The sequence below is a fragment of the Homalodisca vitripennis genome, chromosome 6 (assembly GCF_021130785.1).
Source record: "Homalodisca vitripennis isolate AUS2020 chromosome 6, UT_GWSS_2.1, whole genome shotgun sequence".
Classification (NCBI taxonomy): Eukaryota; Metazoa; Arthropoda; class Insecta; order Hemiptera; family Cicadellidae; genus Homalodisca; species Homalodisca vitripennis.
The window spans coordinates 63,029,611-63,050,312 of record NC_060212.1 but is presented as its reverse complement, the minus strand read 5'-3'; the positions used below and the strand labels follow the sequence as shown (position 1 = coordinate 63,050,312).

Below are 20,702 nucleotides of genomic sequence, written 5' to 3'. Positions count from 1 at the left end.
TTCCCACAATAGTAAATCTTTATATTTTTCAAGTTTTATTGTATACAAAATCTAATTTGAATCTTTTTCATACAAGACAGGAGATCCATCAATACAACACTAGGGGAAGGAATAAGATTGATATATTGCCTCACAGACTAGCTAAAACTAAAAGCTCGTTTAAATTAAATTTTATAAATTTTTTTAATAAGCTGCCTGATGATGCGAGACTTGTTTCCTTTAAAATATTTAAAAAAAAGTTATATGATTGGCTAGTGAAAAATCCTTTTTACAGCATTGAGGAATTCATGAATTGCCATATTAATGTTAGGTTTTAGTTTATAACTAACTATAATTACTTTTATTTATTGCTACTTTACTTAAATTTCATGTGAACTTTTTACAACACTTTTGTGTTAATGTAATTTTTAGCTCTAACAATGTATGTAATTTTAAAATGACTTGTCCTATTTCTGTAAACAGATCAATGGAATAAATGATTCTTATTCTTATTCTTATTCTTATTAAAAAAAAGCTAACTATTGTAAGAGAAAGATGTTTTAAAACGGCTTGTTCTGTGCCAATTTAAGACACAGATAGAGAATGACTATCAGTGTTGTGTAATTAGGATGGGAGATAAAGAGTTTGGACTGTATTCTTTTATAAGTTTGAGTTAAGACTTTTGTTATGTAAATACTTCTCACTGTCAAAACTTGGAGAGTTAAAAAAATTACCACCACATGATTGATTACATTTTTAATTTATTAGAATTCGGATTGCTCTCTTTTGAGTTTTGAAAACCTGTTCAATAAATGGTTGAGCAGCAAACAATTCTGTATCTCATCACAGACCATCACACGCGTTATGGCAATGACTTCTCCTTATCAATGCACAGAACTAAACTTTTTTTCAAGAAACCTTCCTATATTAAAGGAAAACTATTCAACATGCTTCCACAAGACAATAAATTGTGATTCTAAGACCATAAGTAGACGCTATGCATTTGAGATATTTCAATCTACACCACTGAAGAGTTCTAGATTGCAACAAACAACTACTTTAAAAGTAAAAATAAAATGTATTTTAACCAATTTCAGCTTTTTATATCATTATAAAACTCATGTGAACTTATTATATACCATACTGTATTATCTGACATGTATGTTTTCTTGACTGAAATAAATACAGATTTCTGATCATACGTTTGATGATGGTATCTTGTACAATAAACACATCTATAGAGGTAGTTGTGTAAACACTCACCCTGTCATCCATCTCCTTGAGTCCAACCTCCGTGTCGTTCTCCCTGTAACAAACAAGACACTGTACTAGTGCCCCACACTCACACACCGTGTACAAACATTACAAGAGCCTTATCACCAGATAACGTCAAACAGTATAACTCTACATCATTCTCTGCATAAGTGTTAATTATTGCACAAAACGTTATTGCGATTATTATTACACTAAAAATATCACTACATTTATTGCAAAAACGTAAATTTTAATTTATTATAATTTTTTTTTTTTTTTTTTTTGCGTTGGGGTATTGGGGTGGATTCACAGATCCTCACACGTCAACCTGAGCTTATTGTGTGCCCCTTTGATGTTAGAGGGGTAAGCCTATCTTTGTGGCCTTAATTAGGCTAAGAAGCTTTTCCCCGATACTAGCATCTGGTTCGTCGCCTGGTTGTTTATCACCGAAAAGAGCCCTTCTCCTTGCTCCCAGTCTCTCGCAGTCCAGTATTATGTGTTTTGCAGTCTCTTCAGACTTATTGCAGAGTCTACACTCCGAGTCCTCATTTCGTAAACCTAGAGTGTTTAGGTGTTTCCTGAAGTGGCCGTGTCCAGTGATCAAGGCAATCACTTGCTTAACCTGATCCCTGCCCAGCCCCATCAGCCATCTGGTGAAGCCGGAGCTAGAATCAGCAAGCAGTCTTTTGCCGAGTGCTTGTCCTTGGTGACTCTGCCACCGCAAGCGGTGTGTCTTCCTGGACCATTTGTTTATACTTTGATAAGCAGCTGACTTGCTTATACCACAACTCGGTTCTGGACCGGTGTATGGCATGCTTGCTCCGCTTTTGGCAAGCCTATCGGCGCATTCGTTGCCACCTATGCCTGTATGGCCCGGTACCCAACCAAGACGTACAAAGTTGCGTGATCCAAGCTTGCAGAGAGTGTTGAAGCACTCCCACACAAGCCTGGATGAAATGCTGTTGGAGTCAAGAGCTTTAAGAGCTGCCTGACTGTCTGACATTATGCAGATGTTCTTTCCCTGGTACCCCCTGGTGAGGCCTAGGTTGGCACAGGCCAGGATACCATAGATTTCGGCTTGAAATATGGAGCAGTTCCGTCCCAAACTGCCGCAAAGGGCAGTTCTAGGGGATTGACTAAACACTCCATATCCGGTTCTGCCCTTAATAAGCGAGCCATCCATGTACCAGACAAAGCTCTTTCTTATTGTTGTGATGTTATCTTGCGATTTCCACTCATCTCTGGAGTAGAAGTCAACAGAGAATGGCTTATTGAATACGAACTCCGTTCTCATTATGTCTGAGACCATTTCGAGAATAGCGTTTGGGTTTACAGCTTCGGTGATGGTGCCGTGGCCCGTTTTAGACGTTCCATTCCTCCACAAGTCAGCAACCATCAGCCGATAAGCTGACTTACGCGCTTCAGCTTTTATATAGACATCAAGAGGCAGAAGTCCTAAAGCCACCTCGAGGGCCGCTGAGGGACTGCTCCTAAATGCTCCGGTTGCAAAGATTGTGCCAAGCCTTTGTAAGCTTTCGAGCTTGGCTTTAGCAGTTACCTGATTCACCTTTGTCCACCAGACTAATGAACCATAAGTGATTTGAGGCCTTACAACTGCTTTGTAAAGCCATAGTGCTATATGGGGTTTTATGCCCCATGAGATTCCTGCAAGTCTCCTGGACGTCATGAGCGCCCACTTTGCTTTGTGCAGGATATTGTTAAGATGATCATTCCACGTAAGCTTATGGTCTAGAGTCAGTCCTAAATATTTGACTGCCTTTGACCACTCAAGCTGTGTGGATGCGAGATTTTTGTAGTTAATTTTCTATTGTTTATAATTCTGTTAGATTGAGAGATATCACTTTGTTTTGAATTATTTATAATGCTCACAATCGAGAATACATTTTAAACTGTTTCCCTGATAACAATAGTTCAATTTTTGTCTTAGGCCGTGTCACCCTAATAGGCACTGTCATGGAAGTAACCATTTTTCCCACAAAATAAAACTAAATTATGTCCTAGAACAATACATAGGACTGTATTATAGATTTGATAACTATAAGATTAGTCTGGACATAAGTGTAAGAAAGATTATATAAATACATATACAGGGTGTATATTATGTCTGGAAACACCCAAATATATCCTTTAATAATTTAAATATAAATTTGAAACCTCTTACAATCGTGATAGAGATTGGGCATCTACTTTTTGGAACAATGTTTTGTTATGTCACACCAACGGGGGACGTCCTGCCGAGGGTATCGTGAATATTCTTAATGGAAGCCTATACCTTGTGATACATAATTTTAAAGGTAATAGCTTACTGAATTGAATGCCACAAACCGCATCTCAAAGGAATTATTCTATCAGAAAATAGAGCATTTTTAGTATTGAAAATTTACTGATGTTCAACAATGTAATTTTAACATGGTTCTTGCCACAAAATGTGTTACACTAATTTTTTAGCATTTTTTAAATGTTCAATTAAAATAAAATAAACAATTTATTTTCAAGCTGGTTTCATTAGTACAAATTTACCAGTTTTTATTACAATGAATAAAACTTATGAGTCACTTTCTCTGATTACTTATGAATCTGTACTTGGTGTTTTCCAGTCAGCAGGAAGGTTTAAAGAGATAAAGGTCACTAGCCTATGAGAAACATTATTGTGTTATTAATCATCTGGTCTACAGGTTTCAGTTTGTTGAGCATGGAGCTTTCACTAGACAGGTCTAAGCTTGGGAATTACAAATGGTCAAAGGTCATATCATTCCTGTCGAGTTAATCAGTGTCTCTGAAGCATTGCTGTCAACAAGTTATCTAATTACAGTAGTTCAGTTTTTATTTGGCATTTTAATGGAATTGTCTGAAAGAGAACGAATTACTCTGTTGATGATGCGAGGATAAGGCGATCGTCAAAGATCTTATCGGGAAGTTTGTAATTTGTTTAATGACACTTTCCCAGAAAGGAATCCCATAAGTGTTTCAACAATATCAAAAACTATTGAGCGTTTTGAAATGACAGGGAGTGTACGTAATCGGCCAAAGTCGGGTAGGATACAATCTGCAACAGATGAAGAACATGCACTAGATGTTTTGCAAACATTTATTGAAGACCCACATACATCGCTCAGAAAAGCTGCACAGCAACATGATATGCACCCTATGTCTGTGAGTAAGATTTTGAAAATTAATAAATACAAACCATTTAAAGTTCATTTAGTCCAACAGTTAAGTGAGGATGATTACGACAGAAGAGTTGAGTTTTGTGAACTTGTGATGCGCAAATGTGATGACAATAGAGATTTTCTGACCAACATACTATTTTCTGATGAGGCAACTTTTTTCCTAAATGGCAATGTTAACAGGCACAATTGCCGTTACTGGGCTAGTGAAAACCCACATTGGATTACTGAGTCCCATTCACAGCAACCACAAAAAACTGAACGTATGGTGTGGAATTTTAGGTAACAAAATTGTTGGACCCTTTTTCATCAATGGAAATTTAAATGCCGAACTTTACTACAATATGCTCCAAAATGAAATAATCCCAGCTATTCAAATTGCATCAGGAGAATACTTTGATAATGTATGGTTTCAGCAGGATGGTGCTCCACCCCATTATGGGAGACAGGTAAGAGAGTATTTGGATTTAAGGTTTCCTCATAAATGGATTGGCCGAAGAGGAGAAATCGAATGGCCTCCAAGATCTCCGGATTTGTCACCAATCGATTATATCCTATGGGGTCATTTAAAATCCAATGTTTATAGAAGAAAGCCTCATAATTTGGAAGACCTAAGAAACAGGATTATAGAGGAGATTGCTTTGATAACTGAAGAAATGTTAGGCAACTCTGTCGAATCATTTTACACAAGATTGGCTCATTGTCAAACCGTAGAAGGAACACAGTTCGAACAATTGCTTTGATACCAAATGCAGGTAAAAAGTTTGTTGTAAGACTTTTCTAACAGCATACATTATTTTTTATTTGTAATAAGAAATCAATAACATAAGTATTTCCATAATTGTACTGTAATAAAAACTGGCAAATTTGTGCTAATAGAACCAGCTTAAAATGAAATTTTTGTTTTATTTAATTGAACATTTAAAAAAATGCTAAAAAATTAGTGTAACACATTTTGTGGCAAGAACCATGTTAAAATTACATTGTGGGGGGGGGGGGGGGTGGGGGGGGGGGGGGGTGGGGGGGGGGGGGGGTGGGGGGGGGGGGGGGTGGGGGGGGGGGGGGGTGGGGGGGGGGGGGGGTGGTTATTGGAAAATATGAGAGGTAGGAAAAGAGAGGTCGGGATGACTGTAGGACAGAATAACAGACTGAGAGGAAGAAGTGTGCTTATACTCTTCACAATGGTGCTAGATGGGAAGATGACGAGCTGGTCAAAAGGAGTATCAGGTAATGGAAGATTAATGAAATGGAACATGATAGTATCGGAGAATGTTGGTAAAGAAGGATGGTCAAGATCATAGAGTACATGGATGAATGAGGAGGAAAGGTGACTGACACATTTTGGAATAAGATGGAACTTGACAGTATGGGGGGAGTAGATAAAGAAGGACATTCAATATCATAGAGTACATGGATGAATGAGGAGGAAAGGTGACTGACACATTTTGGAATGAGATGGAACTTGAAAGTATGGGGGAAGTAGATAAAGAAGGACACTCAAGATCATAGAGTACAGAGATGAATGAGGAGGAAAGGTGACACATTTTGGAATGAGATGGGACTTGATAGTATGGGAGAAAGAAAGTAGATATAGAGGACACTCGAGATCATACAGTACATGGATGAATAGGGAGAAAAGTGACACATTTTGGAATGAGATGAGGTTCTGTAGGAGACAGAATATGGAGTGAAGTAATAGAAAAGAAGATGAGAAAACAGATGTTAAAAAGGATCATGATTGAGTGACTGGTGTGATTTGGGAAAATGAAGGCGATATGGAAGAATGATTGTTAAAGATGTTAAGAGAAGAGCAGTAACTGCTAATCTACTGGAACATGGAAGTTGGCAAAACCAAGCAGAGCCAGTGATGCTGAAAATCTTTAAGAACTTGTCTATATATCTCAACATTGTGAGATACACTTCATAAAGTTGTAGCAAGTTTTATTAAACTATAACAAATCTAAAATATACAAGGCAGTGACAAAAATAACTATCCACCACCAAACGATAAACGATGTAACCAAGGACGAACAAATGGATCCTTACCGAAGACGGAGGCCAGAGGGGAGTCCTGAAAGAAGGAGCCGCATACCAACGAGAGCAGGTTGGTGATGATATTGTCGCCTCCGCCCCCAAGAGGTGACGAGGATGATACCTCTAGAATACAACAACACATTACGCACACACGCACCAACACCAACACACTCACAGACGCAGAGCATGGGATATTCCGGAACGTAGGTCAAGTTGTAACAAAAACAAAACAGTGCAAGACAACCTCTTACAATTTATAAAACTGTAGTCATTAAAATTTTGAAAATAGTAAAGTGTTGACACATTTCAGACTCAAGAAATAATCAAGTATACGTGACCTAATCACTTTCATGCAATGATTCAAACAGGACCAGCTCCAGGGCGATGTAGAAACAAAATTATTTGTTTTGCTAGTAAGATCAATAATAATTGCCTGCTGTGTATACCAAGTTGACCTATACAAAATTTTGGTATGACTTAAACATGTGTTTATGCCATCTTGCTGTAAGTATCTTGAGACATGTCTACAGCTAATACTGTTTGCCCTCAGTAAGCTAGCCATTACCTTTGTGGTTACTGCTTAAATAATTTGTCAGTCTCATGATGTTACCGAGTGTGGGTTAGATGTAATGAGTGTTTTTATTTTAAATCAACATCTTATTTGTAAACACACTTGCTATATATGTACCTACATAATCTTGAGGTTTTAAACGTGAAATTGCTTATGTATCATCTAAAGCATAAAAGAACCAAACATGATTCAAAATTATACCCGAAACGTTTGTACATCAAGTACACTCTTCAGGCAAAATGTTCAAATAAGTTTGTCATGAATATTCTTGGAGCAATTAGGACAAATTTTTAATTCAATGTAAATATTTATTTGTGGAGTCACCTGAAGTGAAATCTTTGATTCTGAAAAGTCTCCCACAAAATACAAATTTACATTGCAAATCTGTGTGATTTTTATTAGTTACATTAAATTTAAGTCTTTCAAGAAAATTGTTACTAACCTATGCGTTCCACATATGAACTGAGTCTGACATCCTTAATTCGCTACTTCACTCCATAGGTGAGCACGGTTCGATGTACGTTATAAGTTCCAGTGCAACATTTATGTTTCTTTCTCTAGGGAATCACTTTGGAATTGTTTTGACTGTATAGTATTTTTTATTCAAACCAGATAACAACTCAATTAGTTGATCCGAGTATCATTCATTGTTGTGTCAGCCATTGTGTATTTCAAAACAAATATAATGTTAAGTTCCATAACTTCTATTTTAATTATAATTTAAGATTGAGTTGTTTTGACCTTGACATAGAATGTAAAATATTGTAAATATAAATATAAAACACCAAATAAAATGTATTTTAGTAACTATTTTATAAACTTAGCAAATGGTGTTTACAAGTAATGAGTAAAAAAGTACTGTTATCATTTACTGAATAATCATTTAAAAAATACAAAATGCTCTAGGAACCAAAAACAAACATGTTTTAAAATTATACATTTTCTTAATTATGTATATGCCAAAACTGAAAGAAATGTCTTCCATACCTTAAAAATTCTAAATTGAACATTTTAGGTATCTAAATACCATTTAGGTCATAAAACATATGCATAACATGTGTGTATTGAGCGTATCTGGCAGTGTATTGAGTGATATAATAAGAGTTCCAAGAGGTTTAATAAGAAAAGAAAATTATTGCTAAAAAACGAACACAATACAATTTTATCTTAACATATTTTCACTGAAGATGGCTACTCACAGAGATGTCTAAATCTTGAGATTTAAACTGCGTTAGAATAATTGTTTCAACATGATGTCAACTAGACATCTTATAACTCCAATATGACTACAAATGATTGTTATATCAGAGATGTTAAAGCAAAACAAAATTAAACAAGTTTATTAAAAAGTTTATATCAAGATGGGCAGCTTCACTTTTTTTAAACAGTTAATCTGTTTGTTGAGAAGTTTCTAACAGCTTTCAAGTTAGTTCTGGTTATGTTTTCTGGCATGTACGGCAAGGAGTGTGTTTACGTATATCCCTGCAAACAGTACTAAAATGATATTCTGTCATAATTTAAATCTATTATAAATATGATTAAAAATGACTGAATTACTGGAGCTGGTCCTGAGTTTAAACCATCACTTTGTTCATTCACTTATTTGTCTCATGTAGGGAATGATTCAAAATAGGTTCATTAATTGAATTTATTCAAACTGCAATTCACCTCATACATACAGTATATATTGCAATTTCTACAAATTTACTTTAGATATGTATATATGAATTGAATTTGACCTATACCAGTGCGAGTAAGATATCCGGGTTAAAGATATCTATATCCTCTGGATTTTCTTATCAGTAAATCTCTATCACTCAATTAAAATGGCACACAGGGAACTGACAATAACACAAAGGGAGAAATTCAATAATACTAGGAAATAAATCAAGAACAAATAGAAACTCAAATGAACAAGACAAACAAACAGTAAGAAGCAAAACTTAGGTTTTTCCTAATAATCAAACTTACAATCAAAGCTGTAAACACATTTAAAGCATGTAGCTGAAGCTATGGAAAGGCTAGAACAAATCAGGCAACTAACTGTTTAAGAACAAGTTACATTTACGTAGGATACGCAGATATAGTAAATGCTCAAGCTGTGTGATAAATGACGATGTTATGATTATGACGTAAGTTTTGATACATGGTTACTGCAGCGAGTGGCAACGGCTATTAGTGCTTCAAACCACTCCATAACTAGGCTATATTTCATTTCATCAAAACTGCATGCATTTGCGTTTCTTTTGTTGATAGCCCAAATTTGTCGAATATTCCCTTTGAATATTTTAATTGTAAACGATATTAAAATATTCTGAGTTGGTAATTCATACAGCATAAAATATCATAAATGTGTGCATACCTGATTAAAATATACGGTTATGGTTAAGTTAAACTAATATAGCTATTACTCGTACCTTATTTGGTTCATCTTTACGATGAATATTTTAAGATTTAATATTATTTTCAACTACAGTACTGGAACTACTAGGCCTAGTCATCACTTTTTTTTAATCTTCAATATTAATAACTGTGTAAAATATTTAGAAGTATATAAAAGTAAGAACTACTTTTAATATAATGTTAAGCTAAAATTTGATACCAACAAAATTTTGACAAGTGGAAATATTTTCTTGTAATTAATTTTTTTACTATTGTACGTAATTTTAATAGACGATTATTTATCTTATAACGGCATGGCATGCATTTTAACGTAACCATAATAATATCACAAAAACCTCAAATAGTAACATTATAACTCACAGACAATCATGGTTTTCCATAATATTTTAGAATATTAATATACTATAATAAAATTTTAAACATGAAGTGCTTCAACAATTTTTCAATATTATAGGGGATTGTTCCTAAACACCAAACAAATATAAAATCCTGTACAAACATTTTTCTAAAACGCTTAGTTTTTCATCCATCTGTATGTATTTTTTATTTAATCCCTTATCAAAACATAAAAGTATTTTTGTACCTAAAAGTATGTTGTTTTGTTGAATTTTTCTTTTCTTACAGAGGCAATTACGTCAGTAGCACACTTTTCCGCAATCACTATGAACGTAATATTACCTCATAAACCATGAAGGGGTTATTTTATTTATTAAGTTAGTTTTTTTAATTTGGCACGACTCCCTATTTCCTTTGGCCTAATTTGTGATCAATATCAATAATTCCACTAGCTTCAAAATGATCACTACTTTCAAACCACACAAATGTCTAAAATTATTAAAATATATATTCACAATTGGCCTACAAATTAATTGCTTCGTACCTTATTTTGATAAAATTGTATTCAAAATAACTGAGAAAATACAGTTTATTTTTGAAATAATCATATATAATTAACATAAATACTTTTGAACAAGACCAGTAAAATTTATTTTTCTCAATTATGTTTCATCCAATATAAAAAATAAGGTACCAAACATTTATAATTTTTGGGGTTACTTGTTCATAATGCTTTGTGTTTAAGTTTTCTTGTTATATATGTTACCGGCAAAGTGTAAAATCAGGCATTGTATAGAATACCTAGGCATTCTATACATTGCCAAAAGTAAGCAGGCAAAGTGTGAAATTTTAAACATTTCATACTTTGCCTAGGCATTCTATAGAATGCCTGCTGGAGTTCAGGCAGAGTTAAAAATCTGTCTGTTCCATTGTTTTCAAGTTACAACGTGCTTGCCTCACCTACTCCCCCCGCCCATCCCTGCTATAACACTGCTCTCTCAGTTCTGTTCTTCTGTCGTGCCACTGTATTGTTGCTTGAAAATGTCACAAGTGAAACAGTAGTATCAGTAGTTCTAGTGATCGTTTATCGCTAATGAAACTTCGTTTTAGTGCCGAACTTGTAAAAATTTCGGAATGCAAGTGCTAAAAATAGTGTTTTTTTTTTGACTGAAGACGAATATAAGAAGCTGGTGTTGGAGGTCGAAGAAGCCAAGGCCAAGCCCAGAAAGGAACCTCGTCACTACTGGCTACTCAACAGGTATGATGTAATGATCGTAGAAAAATGTGCAAAAACTAATACACCCATTAAAACAAGGAGACAGTGTTGTAAAATTTTATGTCCACGATTCAGATTTATTTACTGTTCTCCATGAAACTCATGTAGCTATTGGTCATGGTGGAAGAGATCGAATGTTAAAAAGAGCTAGATATTTAAGTACAAAAATGTTACACGTCATGATGTTGAGCTATATATTAGTTTTGTGTGAGCCATGTCAGAAGAAACAAAAGGGTTCGAAAAGAGGAGTGGTAGTAAAGCCCCTGATTTCATCAGAATTTAATTCTCGTTGTCAAGTAGATTTAATTGATTTCCAGTCACAGCCCGACAGGGATTTTAAGTTCATAATGGTCTATCAGGATCATTTGACAAAATTTGTGATTCTTAAAGCCTCTCAAAACTAAAACCGCTGAGGAAGTAGCATATCACCAAGTATATTGCAGTCAGACAATGGACGGGAGGGATTTGCAAACAAAATAGTTTACAATTTTAAAAGATTATTGGCCTACGTTAAAAATCGTTCATGGCAAACCACGTCATTCTCAAAGTCAGGGTAGTGTAGAACGTACAAACCAAGATATTGAAAACATGATTTCGACTTGGATGCAAGATGAAAAAACTGACCGTTGGAGTGAGGGATTGAGATTTGTGCAACTTATGAAAAAATAGAGCTTTACATTCAGGAATCAAAAGAACGCCCTATGAGGCTCTCTTCGGCTGTAAAGTAAAGGTCGGTCTTACAACATCTTCTCTGCCTCGAGACATTTTGGATTCCATTAACAGCGAAGAAGATTTGGAAAGAGTGGTTAATAACATGCACACAACAGAAACACAAACAATGTCAAGTCTAGAACCTCCACTCCAAACCGATCATAACACTTCAGAAGTTAATTAGGCAACCGTTGATGTCTCGGTCAGTTCTAGCCTTCTACAAATGTGTAGCGTTTGTTTGCAGCAAACTAATGAGAAACAAAACTGCACAAAATGTTTAGCGGACATACATATTTCATGTGGCCATTCAATTCAGGGGTGTGATGATACTGAAAAAACCCTGTTGTGTGTCCCTTGTTTTTAATTCGAAAAATATTGATAAAGAGAGGAAGAGGTCAAAAGCTTGTCTTGAAAAACAAGCTAAGAAAATGAAAGCTAATTCCGATAAAAAGTTTCTTCCCGTCACCAAAGGAGTCACTGTTCGTGTTCCAATTCCTGACGTTGACAAAGGAAGAGGTGACTTGAGAAATATTCTGGCAGTGGTCATGGATACGACAGAAGATGGGTTTTACAAATTAGGGACTGCCAACGGAGTTTTGAAACAACTGTACGCAAGGTCACACAGTTTACAGTTTGCCAAAAAAGCCTAGTTCGAGTAGAAGACATGCCTGATCAAGAAACAGGACTTCGTACCGTTGCAACAGCTCAGTCAACAGGAAAGCGCCAAGGATTTGTGAGATGCACTTGCAAAACTAAATGTCAAACCAAACAATGTGCTTGTGTTAAAAACAATCGAAAATGCAACTCGAAGTGCCATAGTTCTCTTTCTCCTGCTGTAACAAGTAATTTAAATTTTACTCTAGTAAAATATGAGGATTTTCAGATCCTATGTTTAATACATTTCATGTTTGTTATTTGCAATAAACAATTTTTAACAATGTTGTTCATTTTATACTTTGCCTGCAAAACTTTCGACATTCTATATAATGCCTAGGCATTATACACAATGCCTAGGCAAAGTTTGTACAATTGTTAAGAAATGAGTTTATTTCATACTTTGCCTGGATTCACTCGGCAATGTATACAATGCCTAGGTATTCCATACAATGCCTGAATTGTACACATTGCCGGTAACATATATATTTTAATAAAATTTGTAATAACATTTAAAACAACAATTTCTACAAATTTAACCCTTTAACCGCCGATTTTCGTGAGGCGGATTTAGTTACATACTAAGATTTCCTAGCGCCAAGTATTTTAGTTGCTATTTTGAATCTAGGAGAATTATTAGCCAAAAATTAAATTTTTGAATGATATATAGGAATTCCTATTTAAACAAAATTAAGTTATAAATTTTTAATTAAAAAATTAAAATACAGACAGATGAAAAACAGACGTATGGTATTTTACAACTCCTAAAATATCAGACAATAGTTACAAAATACCACAAATAGTCAATAATAATGTGTAAAACTGAACACAGCCACACAGTATAGTAATAGTACTGAAACATTACTACTACTGCATATGTGCTATTATTAGTTTTTTTAAAGTTTATAATGTATAAAATATAGTGCAATGAATGTATTATAAAACACAATTTTGATAATTTATGAAATACTAAAACACCCATTAAAAACCGATGTACGAATGAAAGACCCTCTCCTCCAGTGTTAGCTACATTACCGTTGCGCATTGCGTAATCAAGAATCTCCTTCAGCTCCATCCAGTCGACCTCCATGTCCTCACCAGCCAGCTTGCGGAAGAACTCCTTCACCTTCTCGTCGGCCTTCTTCATCTCCGGAGCGGGTTGTGGCGGCTCTATTACCTGCAACAACACACAACCAGCTCAACTAAAATAGTTCCTTGTATAAATTACAGCTATACAGAAAGTAGTGAAAGTATTATGTTGATGTGTTTTAATTTCGTTGAACTAACTCTATTTTTTTGCTCCTGGGCATGAGGTTAAAACTGCCTAAGAGGACATCTTCTCTAATCCTCAGGTAATAGAGAGGCTAACACACAGTCTCATCCTATTGCAAGACCTTGGTGCAATGGTGAAGAGCCATAACTGCCAAGAGCAGAACACCATGGATCTAGACTGGGAAGTCAATAAAATATCCCTGGGTGGGTGAAAGTGCGTGGGCCCACTCAGTACAGGGCTGGAGCCGAAGAGGAGTTCTCTAGAAGGGTCCAGTACCGGATGGCGGTCGGCGAGTCAACGTCTGCAAGGCAACGATTTCGGCGGGCGTTCCCACAAACAGGTTGATGAAGTTCATGGTGAAATGTTACAGAATCAAAACACATTACCCCAGGAGGGTAGCCAATCTGGTGAATCCTCTCTGGTGTCTTGACACCAGGCTGTCTCAAGGATTCTGGGGGAGACAAATTCTGTGATGGGAGGGGTAGTGAGAAGCTGGTGGTAGGCAACCAGGCCCCCGCTTCTCAAAGCACTACTGGAAGAAAAAAATTAGATGAAAGACCAATCAAGGGGGAGGAGAAGGCGTTCGCCAGGAGCGCTAAGCTGCAGCGTTCACCCAATTCAGCGGAAGAACTCCTTGCCGGACTTTTTTCCATTGGTGAGCCACACACCTAAGAGGTCTCGAGAAGAATCTCCCTACAGAAGAAGACCTAAAACAGCTCTGGAGAGCCAGAGAAAGCCTGGGGGCGGGTTATAAAATGGACACAGGAACTGCAGGAACTTACTAGAACAGATGAGAGAATGGAAATAAGAGATGCAGTTAAAGCTCTTGGAAAAGTGGTCAGCTCCCTGGACATGGAATTAACTGTTATCACCGCAGCGAAAAAATGTGCCTAGGGAGATGTACAACGAGAAGGAAGTCCAAGTGGGATGCCCACAGGTGGAAGAAAGGGCATCGCAGACCATTTCCATACAGAAAATAGACAAGAAGTACTGAGATCCAGAACACAGGAAAGAGGCAGGCTGGTCACACCAAGGGAAAGGAGGTTCGGCGGAAGACTGATGGTAGTAAGCAGGCAGTGAATGATATGCCTGGACGCAAACCCAAATTTAAGCAGTCTGCTCCTAGGAATGCTGGCGTTCCACATGGTACAAGAAAATACAGGATCTCAAGATAAGCCAAAAACCGTCAGAAGAAAGGCAGGGGTTTCAAAATGATAAAACCCAGGAAGGAACAGACAAAGAAGGCTATCGCACAGTGACCAGGAGAAGGCAGAGACGCCAACAAGACGAAGAGATAGTTGTGGTGAGGACTGAAACCCACAGGACCTATGCAGACCTTGTCAAACTTGTAAAAGACAAGGTGGACCTGGATGAGACGGGTGGCTAAAGTAATGTCACTTCGAAAAGCAAATAACGGAGGACTGGTCATCAGCTGAAAAAAGAAACAGGCAAAGCTGAAGCACTGCGAGAAGCCATTGTAAAACAGGGCATCGAGGGAATCTCTGCAGTAGCTCCAAGAAGAGGGCAGTTCTGCACATCAAAGATCTGGAGGTAGACGCTACTGAGGAGGACATATTGGCTGCACTTGCAAAAGCTTTGCAGGTCGGTGTCTCGACTTTCTGGATGCAAAGGTGTCTTCACTAAGACCAGCATATGGGGGAAACCCAGAATGCAACAGTAATCCTCCCAAAACCTACAGCAAACAAGCTGGCCCAGGCCGGTAGGCTCAAGATAGGCTGGGTACTGTGCAGAGTAAGATTTCGCGAAGAGCGGATACGTTGTTATCGTTGTCTTGAGGAAGGACACATTGCACGTTACTGCAGGGGTAACTGACCGGAGCACAGTGTGTTTCTTTTGCAAGAAGGAAGGCCACAAGAGGAAGGAATGCCCAGAAGGAAACGTAATGATTAGCTTTGTCCAACTAAATGGAATGAAGAGCCAAGCTGCAATAGATTTATTGCAAGCCACGGCCAGGAGGAAGAGGTTGGATGTCATCATGCTTAGTGAACCTAATATTGGGGACAGCAAATGATCAATCTTGGTCTGTTGATGCTCGCCAAGGGTCCCGTGTGAAAAGCTTAAGTCAGGTTCATATGGTAAAAGGAAGAGGACACGGAAACAATTTTGCATGGATTGAATACGAGCGGTGTATCGTGTGTAGTTGCTACTTCCCTCCTGGCAAACCAATCATGGAGTTTGAAGAAAGCCTAAGAAGAACTTGCGGCTTTTAGAAGGAACTGTAGAAAAAGGAATAATCATTGGTGGTGATTTTAATGCCAAGGCTGAAGAATGGGGAGAAACGTGCTCAGGAAGAAGAGGAAGGTTAGTTGTTGACTGGGCTGCAGGAAACAACTTGGGTCCTGCTAAATGAGGGGGAAAGTGCCAACATTTAGAAGAGGAGAGTATCGCTCCATACTCGACCTTACTTTCGTTACAGAAATTTTGGCAAGAGAAAGTAAGGTGCTGGCATGTCAGTGAGGAGTGAAACCCTAAGCGACCATGAGCAGATATTTTTTGAGCTGTGCATGGACCATGAGGAGCAGACTGCACCGTTACTGCCAAAAGGGTGGAGAGTACGGCCGAGTGACATGAACCTTTGGAGGAGGCTCTGAGGCGTCACCTTGATGAGATAGATGGCAGATCAGCGCATGAACTGACTCAAGCATTGGATGAAGTGTGTGGGGAAGTATTGCAACAAGGAAGCCTGGTGCTAGGAGATCAGTATACTGGTGGAACCCGCGGAGGTGGCAGCCTTAAGATCATCATGTAAGTCTTTGCGGAGGCGACTTACCAGGGCGAGAGGAAGATCGCGACCAGATTGCAGCTGAAGTGGATGTGTTTGGTGGTGCTGCTCAGACAAGAACGCCAAAGATACAGGAAAAGAGATCTTGGAAACCAAGAGACGCAAATGGCAAGACCTATGTGACCGTACTTGAGGTGTAGGCAGATCCGTGGGGGAAATGCCTACAAAATTGTCATGAAGAGATTTGGACGCAACCTACCAGTGCTAGATAGAGAAACAATTGAACAGTGCGTAGATATGTACTTTTCCTGAGCACCCCACCTGTAGTGCATGAGGAAATTGTTGCTCTGGAGATTCCACCTTTCACCAAAAATGAGTTATCGTGGCGGGAAAAAAGATCAAGTCTAACAAGAGCCCGGACCTGATGGCATTCCCCCAGAGGTAGTAAAGGTGGCAGTGAGTGTAGTCCCAGACAAGGTCCTTAAAGTGTTAAATATGGCCCTGAGAGAGGAGAGCTTCCTTGCAGGCTGGGAAGATGGCAAGACTGGTCTCATCCCAAAATTGGGGTAAGCCAGAAGGCAGACCAGACTCATACAGGCCACTGTGTCTGCTGAGTACTGTGGGGAAGCTGTTTGAGCAACTGCTGGTAGGAAGACTACAAGAAGAAACTTGAGAAAACCAATGCTTTGTCTGACAACCAGTTTGGCTTTAGACCTGGACGCTCAACAGTAGATGCTGTGGACATGGTCATCAAGTTGGTACGACGTGCTGTGGGTGGAGGCCGACAATACGGGAAATTACCAGCGGTGGTCCTTTTGGATGTGAAAAATGCCTTCAATAGTGCTTCTTGGCAGAAGATATTGCAGCGGCTGAAAGCGATTGGAGTATCTCCCATATCTTAGGCGCATGATTCAGGCGTATTTAGGGGAGAGAACACTGGGACCTGGGAAATGGAATGAGGAGGCAAGTTACCAGTGGAGTTCCACAGGGATCAGTGCTTGGCCCAACCCTTTGGAATGTCCTGTACGACACTGTGTTTCGCTTGGCTCTCCCGCCTGGGGTACGAATTGTCGGGTGTATGCTGATGACTTGGCCCTGGTTGGCCAAGGGAAGCACGGAACAATGCGTGCTAATGGAGAGATCCAATGAAGCCATTGCACGAGTTGGGGATCATCTGCAGGAAACTGGGACTTGAGCTGGCCCCACAAAAGACTGAGGCAATTATCATGGCTGGAAGGAGGAGACTTCGACCGATCACTTTTCGGGTACAGGGTACGACTGTCCACAAACACAAGACCGAAGACTAAGGTCAAGTACTTAGGCATTTGGCTGGATAAGTCAAGAACTTTCGTTCCCCATGGTTATGGAAACAGCAAGAAAGGCCTCAGTAACGGCAATGGCAATAAGTGGGACTATGAAGAATGTTCGGGGCCCCAAGGAGTCAAAGAGGCGGCTGATTTTTCTCAGCAAACACAGTCCATACTCTTGTATGGTGCACCGTGTGGGCGAGTGCAATGCAGTTTTGGAAGAGCAAAGGAAGCTGCACTAAGGGTTCAACTGCTTGCTGCGATGAGAATCACATCAGCCTACAGGACGATATCTCTCGACGCTGTTTTGGTGCTCGCTAGGACTCCTCCTATCCATCTTCTGGTGAAAGAGAGAACTGACAGCTACCTGGGAGAACGAGACAGGGCGGAGCTGCAGGAAAGACTGAGGGATGCTTGGCAAACGAGAGTGGGAGGTCTCAAGTAAGCTCCTGGACCAGAAGGCTCATACCAGACATTAGAGTATGGCTTCAAAGGGACACATGGGGAGGTAAATTTCCATGTGACTCAGATCCTCTCAGGTCATGGGTGTTTTCCGCCGTTACTTGGAGAGGATTGGCAGAAGTAACTCAAGTTATATGCCACTACTGCAGAGAGGAAGATACTGCTGAGCACACTTTCTTTTTCTGTAAGAGGTTGGACAGAGGAGAGAGCCAATTGCTGGGAAACAACCGGACAACTGATACCTGAGACTTTGGTCTCTCACATGGTGCAGTCGGAAGACCATGTGGAAACGCAGTCAGTAAGATGGCCTTTTCCATTATAACGGAAGAAAATGGAAGATGAGCCGTGAGGACTTGAGGTGAAGAAGGAAAGCATTTAGTGCAAGACACTCACCCAGCTGAAGAAATGCTAAAAGTGGTCCCGGCTTGGTGGGCAGGAAGGACGAGGGTGGGGTTTAGCGGGTCGGCGATCTTTATAACGTAGGCAACCCCGCATGCACTGGAGTGAAGGGAAGAATGAGAGAACCCTCCATGTATCTGATTGCAGATTCCCCATCCTCAGCCAAAAAAAAAAAAAAAAAAAAAAAAAAAAAAAAAAAACTTCTATTTTTTAATGATTGCACTGGCTCTTATGGTTGTTTTTGTAACTAAACAGAGATTGATTTTAACTTATTACATCTCAATTGTGCAAGAAACACACACATAACATACATACTTCTGTTCTTATATTATTTAAAATATTTAATTACTACAAATTAAGTCAAAAATTTCTTTGGGAGCAAATAAAATCCTTTATTTGGAAAATATAAAAAACTTGTTTTTAGTACCTAGATTCAAAATACATAAACAATGTAAATTAGTAATTTAAAGTTATTATTTTTGCACTTGTAAACTTGTTCTTTATTAATATTTTTGGCCTAGCAGATATACTATTTTACTATTCAGTCAAAGCCACTAGATGATATAAATTAAACATCCATAATTGTTAATGTGATAATATTAGATTAATATACAAAAACAACACAAGAATGACAAATGTCAAGTAATAATTTTAACTTTTGCACACAAAAGTCATTTGTGCAGTTGGAATGTGAGTTGTTTGTTGGTTTTTGGCACAGAGTTGTCAATTCGTTGACAGCTAATACTACAACTTTGCTTTGTTGATCTGAAGAGGACCAAACAGTTTGTGTAGTGTATTGCACCTGACATGATTTATGTCTTGTTACACTAACAGTTGTGTATGTTTTCACAGATCTGTGCAAGAGCAATTTGCGCAAGTTTCGATTATCCACTTTGTCAATGGTTTAGTTGAGTACAAACAGTTATGTATTTGACTTGTATAGAAAAGGTATTAAACTACAGTTGATTGTTAAATGTTATGGAATGTTGTTATGATTGCTGATGATTGTGTTATGATGATGTTCGAACGGCACATTAACTATGTAAATTATGGTGAGTAAATAGCTGAGGGTGTATTAAGGCTATGTTTGTGATATGATCAAAAAATGTTTAGTGTTAATAAAAACTAGGGAACTATTATTTAAAATACCAAAACACTACTAACACAATTTCTATTAATATGAAGAAGATGATGCTATATGAAGTAATAGGATATTAAACTACAGGTAAAAAAAATCTAGTGAATTTTCATTGATACTTAAAATAACAAATTAGTATGTTTCTGACATAAAATATTGAGCCAGCTCAGACCAATAATCTGAATATCTTTGGAAGAACAATGTTCTTAGTTATAACTGTTAATAAAAGAAATAACTTAGAGATTCTAAAGAGATTATACTTTGAAAAGCAAAGCCAAACCAACAATTAGCGAGGTTACTTTACAATTTGAAGAAATTCTTCAGGCATTCATGCATTTTTAAATGTTAGACAAAGCGAAAACTGCCTATATTGCAGACAATATCATGATAGTCCAATAATGATGATGAATAATGTTAGTCAGAAACTACACGTTAGGACGTTTGTTATCGGTACTAATGATTTATTACAAGTATTTAACGATTGTATTTGCTTTTTTCAATCAGTGATTTAATTTATTTGAATCAGAGTATTGATTTATTTACAAAGAATACGTTGTACCTGTTGAAGTGTGAAAAGGTTAGAAACAAAACACATTTACTAGTTTTGTATTGTAAACATTTAATTTAATAATGCATATCGCATTTCCTGAGAAATCATGTCAAAGAAAAAATTACCTATTCCTAAAACATGTATTACTTCTAGGATTAGGATTCTATTTCAGTTTGGCTGGGAATAACACAGAAAACCCTCTCACAACCAACATAAAATATTACCACATTGGCTTTTACAGTCCTCATCCTAAGTCCTCCGTGGTAGTACCGGTCCTGTCATCCACAACGTGTTAGTAGCATTGATACTATACATATCAAATTATACCACCTACCTATTTATTTACTAAACACTATAGATAGTAAAGATTTATTAAAATATGTAACAAAATTACAAGCAAAATTATTCAAATGTACAAGCTAAT

At 37.8% G+C, this 20,702-nt stretch overlaps 1 protein-coding gene across 20 annotated transcripts in view; it reads right to left on the bottom strand.

The window, feature by feature from the left end:
• The window catches only part of LOC124364387 (calpain-A), a 177,101-nt gene that overhangs the window by 31,524 nt on the left and 124,875 nt on the right, over positions 1 to 20,702 (bottom strand). For 16 of the 20 annotated variants that reach the window (XM_046819803.1, XM_046819820.1, XM_046819815.1 and 13 more), the window contains 2 exons: positions 20,503 to 20,553; positions 13,442 to 13,583 (listed from right to left, as the gene is read on the bottom strand). In XM_046819803.1, coding sequence (XP_046675759.1) covers positions 13,442 to 13,583; positions 20,503 to 20,553 — 193 coding nt within the window. Of the gene's footprint in view, positions 1 to 5,539; positions 6,579 to 13,441; positions 13,584 to 20,502; positions 20,554 to 20,702 lie in introns of those variants that run through there. The other 4 variants (XM_046819809.1, XM_046819802.1, XM_046819821.1 and 1 more) reach the window with 3 other exon arrangements.